The sequence below is a fragment of the Trematomus bernacchii genome, unplaced genomic scaffold (genome assembly GCF_902827165.1).
Source record: "Trematomus bernacchii unplaced genomic scaffold, fTreBer1.1, whole genome shotgun sequence".
NCBI classification, from domain to species: Eukaryota; Metazoa; Chordata; class Actinopteri; order Perciformes; family Nototheniidae; genus Trematomus; species Trematomus bernacchii.
The window spans coordinates 1,334,894-1,351,919 of NW_022987792.1; the positions used below are offsets into that span (position 1 = coordinate 1,334,894).

Genomic DNA, 17,026 nt, shown 5'->3' on the forward strand with positions numbered 1-17,026 from the left:
GATCTCTACAACGGGACGTGTTCAGGGCATCTAGAAAGATTTAAATGGGGCTACTCGGATTATGGGCTACTCGGATAGTTCAGAGGATCATCGCATATTCAGTTGGTTTTTACCTTTGACATCAATGTTGCCATTTTTGTATTTAGATCGTCTTTCCTTTTTTAATATCTCTCAACTCATGATGGCAGCCGAATGCCATTCTCCAATGATCACAAACGCATTTGAAAATTTGAAAATGAGCGGGAAGTAACTTTGAATTACATCAAAATGTTCGATTATATGCGTATAAGCAGCGATGTTGTACATTTATTTAAATATTTATGTTGTTTTTGTTACTTTTATGTTGCTTTGTTCAGCGATGGACACGGAAGGATCTAATATCAAGTGACATGGAGGAAGGCTATTATGGATTTATTAATATTTAAAGTGAGGTGGGTTGTTTTCAAACATCTATATACTGTATAATGAAGTTATTATAGTCTGTAGGTGTGTTGTAGCCTATCATAGACCACGGGTAGGCAACCCTCGGTTATTGATCCTCTGCAGTGTAACGTTGACCCAAAATAACCTGGAAACAGCTATTTCTTATTTTATGTGGCACATTGGACCATTCTGAAGGAACGCCGTTTATCTTGAGTTTAGTGTAACATGCGTCACATTTCCCTGGGGGTAAATTAACAAATAAAAAGTGCATGTATAGATTAATTTGCTTTCTGCCAACCATGCTGGCTCACCTTGCCTGACCTATATTATGTATATATAAATATATATAAACCAGGGGTATCAAACTCAATTTCATCGCATTATGGTTGCACTCAAAGGGCCGGTTGTAACTATATAAATATATATGATTGATTCTATAATTTAGGGTGCATTTCACATCAACAAAACAGTACAAAGAAAGTGTTCTTTCTCAATAGAACAATCAGTGGTTCAAGTTAGTATATTCCTCAGTGTAACATATCCACTAGTTGCAAAGCTTAAACATTTTTTTTATTTTAAGGGAAAGGAAGTTTTCACTACTCAGTTTGTCAACTATGTTACGGACAAACTTGATGTCATTACAATCATTTGATTAAGTCCTGCACTTCAAGTAAAATCAAATTTGAAAGGCTCTTGAGTCTATTCTACCATATATCCAAAGATTTTTTAAAGTTTAAAAAAGAATTGTATTAAAGTTTTGTTTTTTCATGTGATATGTTCAGCACTGTCATTAAGTTTAGGGATATTTTGTATTATAAAACTACCATACAGGTAATTTTGATAGTTTTAAGAGATGTCATGTAAAACTCCAACCTGTGTAGATATACATTATACTATAAAGGATATCAGAGGCACTATTTTAGATATTTTAAATTTGAAAAAATGAGGTGCAACATAGTTGACAATGAAAGTCAAACATTTGACGCAAATAACATAGTTGACTGGACACATTATTAACCATCAGCACTATGTTCATTTCAAGGCAGAAGTGCAAAATTCCATTGATAATGATGTGTAATGACGTCTACATGTCATACAAATTGTCAACTAGGTTACCTGTCAACTAAGTTACTACAGTTATTACAGTACTGGGTAACTTAGTTGACAGGTAACCTAGTTGACAATTTCCCTATTTTGACCCATGATTTCAATGGTAGGCCTTGCCTGGATGACCACATGTCATTTTCTTGAACAGGTTAACATCACATTTGAACATATAATTGAATTAAAATCATTAAACAATTGTAAACCATAAACATTGTTGATGGTCAATTAATATACTCATTGACAATGTGCTATTATACATAAAATATTGTAAAAAATTAGAGGACAATCACCACAGTGTGTTCAAAATGTCTGCCAAAGAGGAACATGGTGGTGACATGGTATTGGGACAAACCATTTTTTAGTTAAAGGGGGGAGTTCTGTTAGTAACATAGTTGACAGAACTTTTGCGGACATTCATATATTAAGATATTTAAAAAATATGTTATTATTCTTTAGTATTTAGACTTTTGAAATAAATGAATAATTTTTTTTATTTACTTTAATGGTTTTTATTCATTATTTTGAAACCAAGACACCCTCAACTGAAAAACGGACATAGCAAAAACTGACAATTTAAGAACATCATGACACATTTCAAGCTAAATAAAGCATAGGATGCACATAATGTTTGTGTGATATTATAACATGCTTTCCAATAATAGGCAAAATATGATATTTTTGAAGAAAATAGTTAGAATAATTATAATTATCATCAATGGACATGGAATGTACCCTAAATTGTAGAATCACTCATATATATTTATATACATAGAATAATGTATTATATTACATTATTGCCTCTGCATTGGATTATTATCGGAGAGGGTAATAACTTCATAAATAACTACGTCTGAAAGCAGAAATAAGGGTAATAATTGCAAATCTCTTCAGTGTCACAAAATGAGATGCATTGTGGGACAACACAACGTGCTTCTGTAAATCGGCATGTGACCATATAATAAACGTATTATATTCTTTGCAAGCTCTTGCGGGCCACATAAAACGAAGTTGCGGGCAGGATTTGGCCCCCGGGCTTTGAGTTTGACACCCCTGATATGAACAGTAAATATGTAGATACATACATATTTACTGTTTATGCAACACTTGATGCATTTCTCTCTATTTTGCTCTAGAGAAAAAAAACGTTTTATATATTAAACTTACATGTGCTTATTACCATAACATTTCAAGATAAATATGACAGATTGTTCACAATATAGGTTTGAAAAGAAAAAAAGGTTGCAACTGACCCTAACCCAGGAAAGTTGCAACATGTTTAATGTACATTCAATTTCAATAATTAACTTTCACTTTATGACTCAATGAGCAAAGTGGTAATTTTTCAAATTAGGACAAAAACAGGACTTTTACAATAATATTATAGTTTTATTTATTTATACAATAATGTACATGTTTTCAGCTTCTCAGCTGATAGATATTCATCAGTTCAGCTTCTATATTTGACTTTACAGGTCAAACAATTGTTGACATGGCTGTTTGTTTGCATTTAAAATTGAGCACGAGAGAGGGAGAAAGAGTGACAGAAGACTGACCAATTTGAAACTGAATTAAATACATTCTGGCCCCATAGAAATATATGTCATATGCTACTTTCAATGCTTTAAAAAGTATGATTTACTTGCAGAGTGAGGGCAGTGCAGAGTTGAGGATAGTGCAGAGTGAGGACAGTGCATTTTGGGATGGTGTGATGTGAGGATGGTAAGGGGAGGTGCTTGCATTGCACTTGATATGAGCTGGAAAACCTCATGTTTCTTCACAGTTTGTCCGAAAGCTTGACTGCTTAAACCTTTTTAGAAAAATGTCTGACGAACTCTCCAGAGCTGCTGCCCGTGGAGAGATAGATAAAGTGTTGGAATTGCTGCAAAATGGAGCAGATGTTAATGGATTTAATCAATACAAAAGGACTGCACTGCAGGTTAGTAAACCTCTTTTAAATTGAGCCACTTGAATACATTTCATCATGGTATTTTGTTATAATGTACTGTTAAATGCATGCTGTTTGACATTATCTAACTATATTCAGTAAATTGTGTTATCATTTGGTAATAGTTATTAGCAGCTTAAACAGCTATATGAGGAAGACTGTGGACAGAGAGGTTTTGGGAATTTGTAGCAAATCTAAATAAACTCCTTAGATCAAAATTAACTTCTGACTTTTCTTTTGAGATTATTTTTACTTTATAGATTCATAAAAGGAAATAGTGATTTTGAGGATATAACAATGAGGTCCTGTCACCACCAGTTTCACAATGGAAAGTATTTCCGGTGTTTATTTCGTACATGATGCTAAAGAATAATCCCATTTCAGTTACCTATACTTATAAGGGGAAATGCATGTTACATTTGAAGGTGTAAAAGTTAATCAAAATGGAGAACATGGGGAACCCGGCCTGTAACAAGATGGCTGCTGAAAAAAAGTGCCATCTCACCTCTTGATCCTGTTCTTTTTTTTAATTTAATGTGTGTGCATGCCTCTGTATAAATTAAGCCTCTAAGTCTCTGTACTGTCCCTTTGTTATAATTATGTACATTTGTATGGACCCAAGGCAGAGGTAGAACAAACCACTCTTTACTTTTATAAACTTGTATCTGTATTTCCATTATATGTTAATTTCAGTGGTGGAAGAAGTACTCAGATAATTTACTGAGGTAAAAGTATAAATTCTACAGTGTAAAAGAGCTCCGTTACAATTAAAAGTCCTGCAATCATAATCTTACTTATGTAAAAGTACAAAAGTATTGGCATCCAAATATACTCAAATTTCCAAAAGGGAAAGTTTTTACATAATGTCCCATTTAAGAATAATATATATTACATTACTGGATTCATATTTTTTTAACAAGAATGTGGTCATCACAGCTGGTAAAATTGGAGGTATGCTTATAATTATTGGATGTATACTGCTGGATATTTTACCTATAACCATATAGATTTCTTAGTTTATTTATATTTTTTCAAATTAATGTAGTGGAGTAAAAAGTAGAAGTAGTGTGTGTGTGTGTCTCGGTGCATCTTAGTCATCGTCCCTTGGTAACAAAGAGGGGAAGTGAGGTCAGACTGAGATAATGGTCCCAGTGTTCAGGATGTATAATCATGACATGTAATAGCACCAACACATTTTTGTTGGAGGAAATGTGTGGGAGAAGTAATCAGATCTTGTACTTGAGTAAAAGTAGAAGTACTCAGATCTTGTACTTGAGTAAAAGTACCAGAGTGTAGGAATACTCTGTTACAGTAAAAGTCCTGCAATCAAAATGTTACTGGAGTAAAGTATAAGTATTAGCAAGTATTGGTTATGTTATGCAAATTGATCAATTTCCGAATAATATATATGATATGTTTTATAATGATTGATCATGAAAGTGTTCTCAAAGCTGGTAAAGGTGCAGCTAGTCTGAATGACTTTGTATACTGCAGGGTAGCTTGTGAATTTACTCCAGGTGAAACTAAAGTCTGATTTAACACTTGATTATATTTCACATCATTCATCCACATCTGTAAAGTAACTATATTAAATACATGTAGTGGAGTAAAAGTACACCATTTACCTCTGAACTGTAGTAGAGTAGAAGTATAAAGAAACATGAGATGGAAATACTCAAGTAAGTACCTCAATGTTAGTATAGTAAGTAACAAAACATTGAAATACTCTCGCAAACTTGTACTTAAGTACATTACTTGAGTTAATGTAAAGTCACTTCCCTCCTATGATACAAAATACTTAAGTAAAGTGCAAGTACTCCAACATCGAAGTAGCCTACCTAATGTAGCTACTTCACACCACTGGTTAATTTAATGGATAATTCATTATTGTGAGTCTCTCATCTGTGTGTCTGCAGGTGGTGAATTGGGCCTGTCCCGATGTGGTGGAGGCGCTTCTCTCCGCGGGGGCAGAATTCAACATCCGGGACCCTGTCCTGAGGCTCACCCCGCTGCACGACGCAGCGCGCGCCGGTTACATCGGTTCTGTGCAGAAGCTCGTGCTATACGGCGCAGATGTAAACCTGTGTGATGAGATCGGTAACCTTCCGCTGCACCTGGCCGCCATGGAGGGAAACCTGGAGGTGATCCGGCTGCTGATCGGTCGCACCGCAGACCCCCGGGCCCGCAGCGCGGAGGGATGCACCGCCGGGCAGCTGGCGCACCTGCACCAGAAGATAGAGGCGGCCAAATACATCGAGGATTATTTGAGGTCAAGTGAGTAGTGGTCTGCTTTGATGTCTGGCAATCAAATAATTAACTGTCCACAAATCAAAATCTGTCTTTTAACCCTCCTGTCGTGTTCGGGTCAAATCTGTCCGATTAACCACTTTCATCATTCATAGCCTAAATATTGTGTTTTGAACAGCAGGGTTAAAAAACGTATAATTTTTAAAGATATATTTGAAATGTTCTATAGGCCTATATTTTTATTTTGTATGCCGAAAAATAGCAGGCTTTATCAAGCTGTGGTCTTATTCTGAAATGAGAAGAAGCCTTGCATGTTTTTCCGAAAATGTCAGTTTCTCCATCACAACAAAAAATGTGCCCCCAAAAAAGGCTGAGAGTACTCCGTATTTTATAACGGTTTAAGGTGTTAGAGAGCGGCCGATATAAGCCTCGGTTGATGGTGCATATTGGCTCTTAATTTAAAAACTACATTCAAACTAAAGGCCCAAAAGTGCAGAGATTTCGTTAAATCTGTCACTCCAAAATTGAAACGGTGAAAAGGTAAACATGAGGCTACTGAATGTGTCAGAAGTATCAGCATTAGTTGTTGTAGGCCTATATGGTTTCTGAATTAACAGCTATAGCCCGTTTAAAGGCCTATGAGGTGTAGCCTGAAGGGGCAGCAGATACTGTGTGTGAGCACGGGTTTAGACAATAAGAAATATAGTTTCATGTTTTGGGGATTTAAGCACATTTTGGTTAGCGCAATGGCATGTAAATTAGCCCAACCATGCTAAACATATCATATGAATACAATATTGAAATGAGAATAAAACAAACGAATATATATATCCTAACTGCCAAAAGGGTGTTTCTTTTAACTTTTAAAACAAATTGAGGAATAACGCTATGTAGGCCTATCAGCTGCCGAATTGATAAGCGGGGACACATAATTAAGTACACGTCGATGATAGTGTTACACGGAGTTTAAAAACTGTCCCATGACTGAAAATCTCACAAAACCGAGCGTTTTTTAAAGCGTGTCTGGTGCCCCCCCCCCCCCCCCCCCCTACCATAATAATGGACTGTTCCGCGAACACATCGAATCAACGGCACAATAATGTTGATATAATGACAATAATTAGCTAGTGACAATACTTGTAAAACAGAATAACAAAGTCACGTAGACGTTCTGCAGGCTTTGGGATGTTCCCCAAACATATATTCACTTTTTGTCATTAGGCTTTGTAAATAATTAAATGTCAAACGAGAGGCTAATATTTGCTGTACGGAGGAGCCAAAAAGGAGCACGTTTTATTAACGTTTTTAAATCATTGTTATTGGAACAAATAGCGTCGTTTCTTGAATGACACTGAATCAAACGGCAGTGTTTAAACAGCATCGACAACACTTTCATTTTCGATGGCAGGTTTTCGAAGAGGCTAAAACCCTTTTTTTATCTCCACAGACCACAGCCTCGATGTGACTTAAGGCCTATAGGCTACCTGACCTATTTTTTAACAAGGGTAATCAGTTATTTGATGCATACGAGTCAAACATGAAAGCGTGACCATAACACTCTAATGATGATTCATTAAATTCAAACATCATTTCATTGTGACACCATGAGCGTTAAACGGGATGATATTACAACATGACAGTCAGTCTGGAAATCAGTAGGCCGCCCACACAGGGATTATAAAGTTTAGTTAAAACGGAACAAAACCCAACTTTATTAATTATAAATACACACGTTTAACTCCAACTGTGTGTGTCCCGGTGTGTGTGCGTGTTGTCTTTTTACCGGCTGTTAACCCTTGTATGGTGTTCATATGTGTGTTACTCAGCCAGTGTTCGTGGGTCTGGTGGACCCGCTGCCTTTTTGGGTTTCAATCATAGACTGTATGTGATTCTACAATTTAGGGTACATTCCATGTCCATTGATGTCCATTGATGATAATTATAATTATTCTAAGTATTTTCTTCAAAAATATCATATTTTGCCTATTATTGGAAAGCATGTTATAATATCACACAAACATTATGTGTATCCTATGCTTTATTTAGCTTGAAATGTGTCATGATGTTCTTAAATTGTCAATTTTTGCTCTGTCCGTTTTTCAGTTGAGGGTGTCTTGGTTTCAAAATAATGAATAAAAACCATTAAAGTAAATAAAAAAAAGTATTCATTTATTTTAAAAGTCTAAATACTAAAGAATAATAACATCTTTTTAATTGATTTCCTCCTTTAAATAATTTAAATATCTTAATATATGAATGTCCGCAAAAGTTCTGTCAACTATGTTACTAAGAGAACTCCCCCCTTTAACTCAAAAATGGTTTGTCCCAATACCATGTCACCAGCATCACATGATGCCATGTTCCTCTTTGGCAGACATTTTGAACACACTGTGGTGATTGTCCTCTAATTTTTTACAATATTTTATGTATAATAGCACATGGTCAATTAATATACTCATTGACAATCAACAATGTTACGTACATTGTTATGGTTTACAATTGTTTAATGATTTTAATTCAATTATATGTTCAAATGTGATGTTAACCTGTTCAAGAAAATGACATGTGGTCATCCAAGCAAGGCCTACCATTGAAATGATGGGTCAAAATAGGGAAATTGTCAACTAAGTTACCTGTCAACTGAGTTACCCAGTACTGTAATAACTGTAGTAACTTAGTTGACAGGTAACCTAGTTGACAATTTGTATGACATGTAGACGTCATTACACATCATTATCAATGGAATTTTGCACTTCTGCCTTGAAATTAACATAGTGCTGATGGTTAATAATGTGTCCAGTCAACTATTTTATTTGCGTCAAATGTTTGACTTTCATTGTCAACTATGTTGCACCTCATTTTTTCAAATTTAAAATATCTAAAATAGTGCTTCTGATATCCTTTATAGTATAATGTATATCTACACAGGTTGGAGTTTTACATGACATCTCTTAAAACTATCAAAATGACCTGTATGGTAGTTTTATAATACAAAATATCCCTAAACTTAATGACAGTGCTGAACATATCACATGAAAAAACAAAACTTTAATACAATTATTTTTTAAACTTTAAAAAATCTTTGGATATATGGTAGAATAGACTCAAGAGCCTTTCAAATGTGATTTTACTTGAAGTGCAGGACTTAATCAAATGATTGTAATGACATCAAGTTTGTCCGTAACATAGTTGACAAACTGAGTAGTGAAAACATCCTTTCCCTTAAAATAAAATAAAAAAATGTTTAAGCTTTGCAACTAGTGGATATGTTACACTGAAGAATATACTAACTTGAACCACTGATTGTTCTATTGAGAAAGAACACTTTCTTTGTACTGTTTTGTTGATGTGAAATGCACCCTAAATTATAGAATCACAAGGTTTCAATTCAACACAATCAAATTATTTTATGTTAAAATACTCAACAGATGTTTACTTCATCTCAATTACAAGCAGTGGCGGCGCCAGGGTATTTTTGTTGGGTAATCTATGGTAGGGCTAACCCATACAGTGGTGGTGCTCAAGTCAGTATTTGCAATTTAATTACATACACGCTATATCGCACCCCGTGAAACAGTAATGCCACACGTGAGGTTTAGATTATTTCCCTTTCTCAATCAAAATGGAACTGTATGAAATAAAACGGCACATTTGTCTTATAGTAAATAAAAAGGGATCACTGTGAACGGACGTATGATAGTACACGTTGAAGATCCAATAGGGATACTGAATGGCGGTTCCGATTGATCTCAATCAGTAAGGCATGACGCAGACCCAACGTTGCGTTGCTCTGATTGGCTGTAGGTCTATTCAAATTGCATTCGGAGGCATTTTGATCTGACCGCGGCCGCGCTGATATTATAACGCCAGAGAATTTCCACACCTTTAGTGTATAAAACTCCCCCACTACTTAGACTATTCCTTGCACCCCTCTTCTATAAGCCCGAATGGTCTCAACCATATTGCATCAGTAACGTGCACTTGTTGTTACAGCAGGATCAGTTTGTGTGTTGTGGACACGACCCGTATATTTTCGCAATCCGTGTTCTCAACATTTTGCATTTAGCTTATTATTTAATTGAATTTGCTTACTTTAACATCACTTTTCATGGTGGGGCTAAGGTGGGGCTAAGCCATTTCTTGGTATGGCTGTAGCCTACCCCAGCCATACCCTGGCGCCGCCACTGATTACAAGCAATATAAACAGCATATATGGTTAATATTTGCCCTTTTACATTTGTTAGATCACATTAATGAATTAAAGTGCTACTTGTTTTTTTGCCCGCTGACCGGCTGGTCCTGTGGCTCGTCTTTTTTTTGTAACTAGCTGATGCTCAATCTCATCCTCTTTTTCAAAGTCACTGTCAGACTCAGAATTCTCAGAAATGTGATCTTCACATTCTGAAACCTCTTCCTCTTCATCTACATCAGGGGTTTTCAAAGTGTGGGAAGGTGAGCCTCCCCTCAGAGAACATAAGAACAGCCGCACCATATTATTGTTGTTGCTATAATGCAGGGGTATTATTATCCAGTGGAATGCCCTTACCTACTGGCCTAGTTAAATCAAAGTGGTTACTTATTTTTGTCTGGGCAGTGTAGTTTTACACACCATCTTATTTGACTTTCTCAGGGCAGACCCCCACAAAGAAAAAAATATATGTACACACGTAAGGTCATCATCTTAACAGTTTTTTATGCTCGAGTCATCGGTGAGCAGAGCATCAAGTTGGCATGCCTATTACAGCTGAATGCGGCGATTACCATCTTGTTCAGCAAAACGCCTCACAAACGTATTAAGATCCAAAGCTTTAGTGCGTTTTGATTCAATGCTGAGTACAGCCAAACTTGACAGTCTCTTCTCTGTCATTGTAGACCGCAAATACCTTATTCCTTCCGTGTACTTGGGTCCGAATGCTTCTCGTTTTCTGCCGCCCGTTCAATTGAAATCGCCGCCAATCACATTTCCTCGCTCGCGCCAGGGTTACAAGGCTCGCGTCTTGTGCTGCATTCACTTGCACTCGGACATCAGGGATTTTCTCTGATAAATGTCCGATGAGCCACAACTTTTATTTCAAAACAAAGCTGCCAACTGGGGTGGCCAGACGCTGTCTCCTCTCTCACTTTAGGTAACTTCACTAAAAATCGATCCATGTTGCCGCTCGCATAAAGTTAGCTGAAGTTAACAAGCTAGATTTCACTGTTTCTCTTTATTTTTTTCTCACGCTGCGCCTCCCCTGAAGCTCTCTGGCGCCCCCCAGGGGAGGCGCGCCTCACACTTTGAAAACCGCTGATCTACATCATCATCAAATGGTTCTCTCTCTTCCAGAATCATTTGCAAGGCCCTCTGAGTCTGAGCAGAGAATATTTTGGCCATCTTGATCAGTTGTGATAAGGACCCAAACTGGCGAAGCTTTATTTATTGTGTCTCGCCCCAAATTTGCAGCTTGGATAGAGTGTGAAAAAAATAAAGATTGATTCCCAACGCTGTGAGAGCAGACAGACCTGTTTGCCCAACAGAAGTGAGGGGGTGTTATTCATCATTAACAAACGTAACGACTCAAGTGTTATGAGCGAACCCATCAGATATGATCACGCTGAAACAAGTCCTCAGTTACCCTGACACAAGATGTCTACACAGGCCCCATTCACATTGCCTCATTGTTCTCCACCTGCATGCACAATAACATACACACACACACACACACACACACACACACACACACACACACACACACACACACACCCACAGAGAGAGAGAGAGAGAGAGAGAGAGAGAGAGAGAGAGAGAGAGAGAGAGAGAGAGAGAGAGAGCCCAGCAGGTACAGGTTATATAAGACATGTCCACACCTTGTTTCCTGACTCGGCATTAGTGGACGTTTTTGGATTGGTATTCTGCTGCTGCAGCCCATCTTTAAAATAAACTGACCTGTCGGGGCCGTTCTTATTATACATCCATGGTCGGGGCATCAGCAAGCTATGATCGACAGACATATCAGCCAATAGGAGACGAGAGTTTTCCTGTAAACCCTCTCTGATTGGTCCTTCATCCGTTGCGTTCACAACCAGTGTTGCCAATTTGGCGACTTTGTCGTTCAATTCGGCGGCTTTCCAAACACTCCGGCTACTTATTTTGCGACTAACGACTAATCTAACGACTTGTAATGGTGTTATTAGGGACTTTTCTGGTGTTTGGAGACTCACGTATTGTTCTGCAGTTAACGAGCCGCGGGTGCTGCCGTGAGCCCCTCTGCCCTCCCATAGTAGCTACTCACAGGCGCTCAGTTGCCTCCCGCAGCAGCTCAGCTGCAGTCAGAGCAGAGAGGAGACAGCCACACCATAAAATACATTTTGCATGCGCCAACTGCCAAGCCGTCCTGGTTTTGAGCCGGATTTAAATGTAACAGTCACCTCATCCACTGTGTGTGTGCCTCTCTGTCTAAACATCCACGTGGTCATCATGTCACAGTCTCTAACTGTATTCACAAAAGTACAGCAAGGAGTGGGAATCAAACCCTGAGTTTAAAGGATGGTTGAAGCCATTTATTGGAGATGACACACGGGCATACTGCCTTTATTGTAAGGGAGATTTCTACTAAAAACTACTAAAACTATTTCTACTTTCTACTTTTTCTAATAGAGACATTTCTGATCTACTGTCGTCTGGATTTACTCTGATGGTTTCAAGTTTTGATCCTTGAAGGGGGTGGAACCAGTGGCGTCGCCTGGCCTGGGCATCCGGGGCTTTAGCCCCGAATGTTTTTTCTGTAGCCCCGGACAATTCTCCCTCAATAATATAATACATTAACCGTGCTTTACGTGAACCTCATCATGACACAAGAGAGGACGGCAGCACTGTAATTTCCCGTGTTCGGTGAATGCAACAGAGGCATGACACCAGACCAGGGCTGGACTGGCCATCTGGCATACCGGGCATTTTCCCGGTGGGCCGACGTGCCTTTTGGGCCGACACGTCATTTTTTTTTTTTTTTCTGAAGTCCCGGCCCATAAGACGGGTAGATTGGCCCTCTGTTTAAATGTTTTTAGTAATTGACACTGGGCCGGCCCAATCAAATCTTTAATCACCTCCCCCTTTGGGCCGCTCGGTGTGCATCATTAAATCACGCCCCCAGGAGGTGAGCCGGCCGTTGAAGCCAAATCGCCTTTTTTTTCGAGAAAAAAAAAAGTTCGAGTTAGAAATGGAGAAGGCGAAGGCGAAGACGAAGGCCAAGCGAAAAGGGGGAGCAGAAAAATTGCGGGCAAGAAAAAAGCAGGCCCTTCGTGCTGATGTTGCCGCTTGTGTCAAAATAACCGACATGTTTAGCACAGGTGCAGGTCCATATTCAGCACCCGTGGCCGATATTGGTGGTGAGGAAGATGATGAGAGGGAGAGAGATCCGCGCGAGTGGGGAGAGGGAGGAGAACTCGCGGTAAGCAGAAGCTAAGAAAATTAGGAAAAGATTATTATTAAGGTTATGATACTCTGTAGTTCTGGAACCCATTAATATCCCCTTGATGAAGCACTAATAAGACACATATTATTAGAGAAACATTCGTTAGCCTACAAGCTAGTAAGCTGGCTATTTTAGGTTTTCCCTGGCAAGTTAAAATATAGCTTAATGGGACTCTGATACGTTGTCTCATTGAAAGAATGTCATTATTTTGTTAACCACCATTCATGAACAATTACTGTCAGCTGGCAGCTTGTTTTGTTTAGTTTATTTACTTATGTGGTTATAAGGGCAACAGTGGTCTTTTGGGACCTGAACAAAATGTTTATAGTCAGCTTTTTGTGGTAGTTTTGATTGACAATATATAGAATGAATAATATAGAAATAGAAGAAAAAATGTAGGCACACATGTAGTTTTGACCATTAACTGTGTGGTATTGTTATGTCAATGCCTATTTGTATGGACCTCTATCAGGGACCAAAGAGGTCACCTGCATCCTTTTTGACTCTCCCAAAGCCCCCCAACTACACTCACACATGCAAACAGACACACAGACACACAGACACACAGACACACACACACACACACACACACACACACACACACACACACACACACACACACACACACACACACAGAGGAATGGACGCTGGACATAGTGCCCCTCTCCACAACAAGCATTCATTTTAGTTATTTCAGTCTAGTATATAAGTTACTTTGTGTGTACAGTATATATATACAGTATATATATCTTGCTAGTTGTGTACTTTTGTAATTTATGTGGGATTTCTGTCAAATGTTGCTTCAACTCTCTTTGTAAATTTAAATCTGTCTCTTTCAAACCTATTCTCAGGAAAAAAAATAAAGACAGTGGATAGTATTTTTGGTTAAACCTGTGTTCCTTCAGTTCTGTGTGCTCTGTGAGGTTCTGAGAAACCAGCCGCCTAAGACTTGCACTATAGCCCCTTGCGTGCGTCAATCAATCACATTTTATTTATATAGCCCAATATCACAAATTACAATTTGTCTCAGAGGGCTTCACAGTGTGTACAGGTACGACATCCTCTGTCCTTAGACCCTTGCAGCGCTCAAGGAAAAACTCCCCAAAACAGACCCCACAATTAACAGTGGAAAGTAGGAAGAAACCTCTGTGAGAGCAACAGAAGAGGGATCCCTCCCCCAGGACGGACAGACGTGCAATAGGTGTCGTGTGTACAGATGAAAAAGGCAATACAATTACAGCGATTAAAAAAAGGATGGAAAAATTAAATGAAAGCGTCAATGTATATAAAAAAGATGCCGTCGACTCATCCTGTAGACTCATCTGGTCCTATCTCTATTGTGTTGTCATAGAAAGGGGAGGCAGGGCACTATAGGGTCCCCCCCCCCTAAATTCACTAGAAGTCATCATTTAAGGGGTTATTTTTAAAACTTTTCTTCTGTGGGGGGCATACCCCACCAGACCCCCCTATTAGTGCTCGGTCACTGTTCGCTTTGTGAGAGGGTTTGAAGGTCTAATTTCTAATGATTGATAGTTACACATACTTGTGGTATGTATTAGTTTTGTTTGCCCCTGGTACGTAAAAAGGATAATAATAGCGTTTTTTAAAATTATACTGAGTTATTCTTCTTGTCAGGAACCGCTACTATTCGTTTGTTTTATGGATTTGGGCCGGTCTGGGTCTAAATGCCAGGGCCGATTTGCTGTCCCAGTCCAGCCCTGCACCAGACCAATCAGAGAGTTGCATGGAAATAAACGTGTGCTTGTGTCATTCAAGCTCGGCTCTGTGTGTGTGTGGCAATAGCGCATTTAGTGTGATAGAGAGAGAGAGAGGGAGAGAGGGGGAGGGAGGGACCGGTGTCAGCATGGACCGTGTTGTTAGCATCTGGTTAGCTAGCTGCACTAACGGACATAAGGAGCTGTTTGTTCCACAAGAAGCTGGAGGAGAGTCCTCTCCTCTCAGACTGAGAGACTCAGGTGAGCTAAAGGACTCTCTGAGTGTTTAGATACTTAACTTTAGTCTAAGTTATCTCAGTGGGTCTCAAACGGTTTGGTTACAAATTATTCAAAAGATTATTTCCGCGGCACACCTTCATATGATCATTATAGTTATAAAAAAAATAAGAGAAAAAAGGAAAAACAGTTATGAAATACTATATGGCAGTAAAACAAGAATAGAGTTTAAAAGGGGAGTGATTAGTAAAATATCCATAAAGAAAAAGTACATCTGTTTACAGTTCTGCTTCATATGGGTGTTGAGAGAGGTATCCATAGATCTCTTCATTTTGCTCTCAAAGTGCACCAGATTGATGCATTTAACTTCAATATTTAAAAAAAAATCTTCCCTGGGGAGCATCCCCCCGGACCCCCCTAGAGGAGGTCTGCCCCCCACTCATAAAAAATACCACTTTACCCCTGCCTATATGCCGTGAGCTGATTATCGAGCCTTCATTGTAACAGTCGCGGGTGTACTGTGTGTGTGCGTGTGGGGAGTGTTGCAGTAAAAAATGCCACTGTAGTGCCGCCGCCACTGTGGGCTAAGCCCCGAATGCTTTCAGGTCCAGGCGACGCCCCTGGGTGGAACGTTTTTTTACCGCCATTACAGGATATGCAAATGGCCCATTTCAGAACTGTTAGAAAAATATCACTCGTCACCGGCTTGAGCTTCAATGATCTACAGTGTCCTTCACATGCTTATAGAGGGAGTTAAAATGTCACAAGATGGAGGAATACCGGTTCAAAGCAGTATTCAATGTTTAGTTTAGATTAGCTAAAACCCACGTCAGATGATCATGCTTGTCATAAGTCTATTTTCTCACAGCCTGGCGGAATACCAGAAATCTAAATAATAAATAACTGTCTATTCAGCATTTTAAGAGCCAGGGCAGGGTTCAATGGGGCTTTCATTTTTGAAATCCCCTTTTTGTTCATGACTCATGATCAACACATTCTTATCAGGTTTATCTAAGGTCACATACACCATTATAATAAAGATGCACATATGATTGGTGCACTTAAGTATTGCATTATTATCACATTGATTAAGATTTAGATGTGATAGGAAGTAATTGATTTGTTTTCTCTTCTCTCTCACAGACTAAAGGACGAAGCAGAGGAAGATGATGAAGATGATGAAGATGAATCAGTATTCAGTATTTCTGCTGATTCTTTTCTAAAAAAAAATTGATTAAAACAAAACAATCAACTGCAATTGGGAAAACTTTATACATTTGCATCTCCTGTTTTGAGAGAAACGGGAGACTGGACACATGTTTGTAATAAACAAAAAGTGCTCTTAAATGCACCATGATTTATTCTCATCAAGATATATTTTATTTGGTCTTTGGCCTCATACAACCAGACAACTTTACAGGAAGTTATGTGCTCCAAAAACTTGTTTGTAAGCAGCGGGAAGTTTCACTTTTGCTGTTGTGTAGCTATCATATGAGGAGGCCTGCATTAGTGCATTATTTAGCAAATAGGACATTAGTTCCTATTTTCTAATTTGATCCATTTAGCTTAGTCCCTTCCCATCAAATAATAAGTTATGTCCATTGAGTTACCACCTAAAATCTATTCAATTGTAATCAAACAGCACTTTCCTGTCTTATAAAGCATGTAATGTAATGTAACCCCATTTCAAAGAAGCATGAATTCAACTCATGTTATCAATGGTAGGATACATGTTGTTTAAAAATGTGACCCTGACATTTTTATTACCCCTGTATTGAAAATCATGAAATGAACAAAGAACAAACGTGTTAACCCCACTCTCTCCTATACTTTCTCTGCTGGTAGAGTAATGTGAATGTAAAAGCTAAACATATATCAAATGCATAAACAATCTGACTTAA

General features: G+C 38.4%; 1 protein-coding gene across 2 annotated transcripts; it reads left to right on the top strand.

The window, feature by feature from the left end:
• Positions 1-17,026, top strand: cdkn2c (cyclin-dependent kinase inhibitor 2C (p18, inhibits CDK4)). 2 transcript variants are annotated; one of them, XM_034149791.1, is made up of 3 exons: positions 1-101; positions 5,392-5,749; positions 16,269-17,026. In XM_034149791.1, the coding sequence occupies exons 1-3, from the start codon at positions 45-47 to the stop codon at positions 16,271-16,273; spliced, it is 420 nt and encodes a 139-aa protein (XP_034005682.1). In that variant the 5' UTR covers positions 1-44; the 3' UTR covers positions 16,274-17,026. The 2 variants fall into 2 exon arrangements, with proteins under 2 accessions (XP_034005682.1, XP_034005681.1); XM_034149790.1 differs by lacking the exon at positions 1-101 and adding an exon at positions 2,789-3,466.

Coding starts and splice junctions, on each gene's coding strand:
- cdkn2c (XM_034149790.1), top strand. CDS start 3,350: ATGTCTGACGAACTCTCCAGAGCTGCTGCCCGTGGAGAGATAGATAAA. Junction 3,467..5,391: donor ACAAAAGGACTGCACTGCAG/GTTAGTAAACCT, acceptor GTGTGTCTGCAG/GTGGTGAATTGGGCCTGTCC.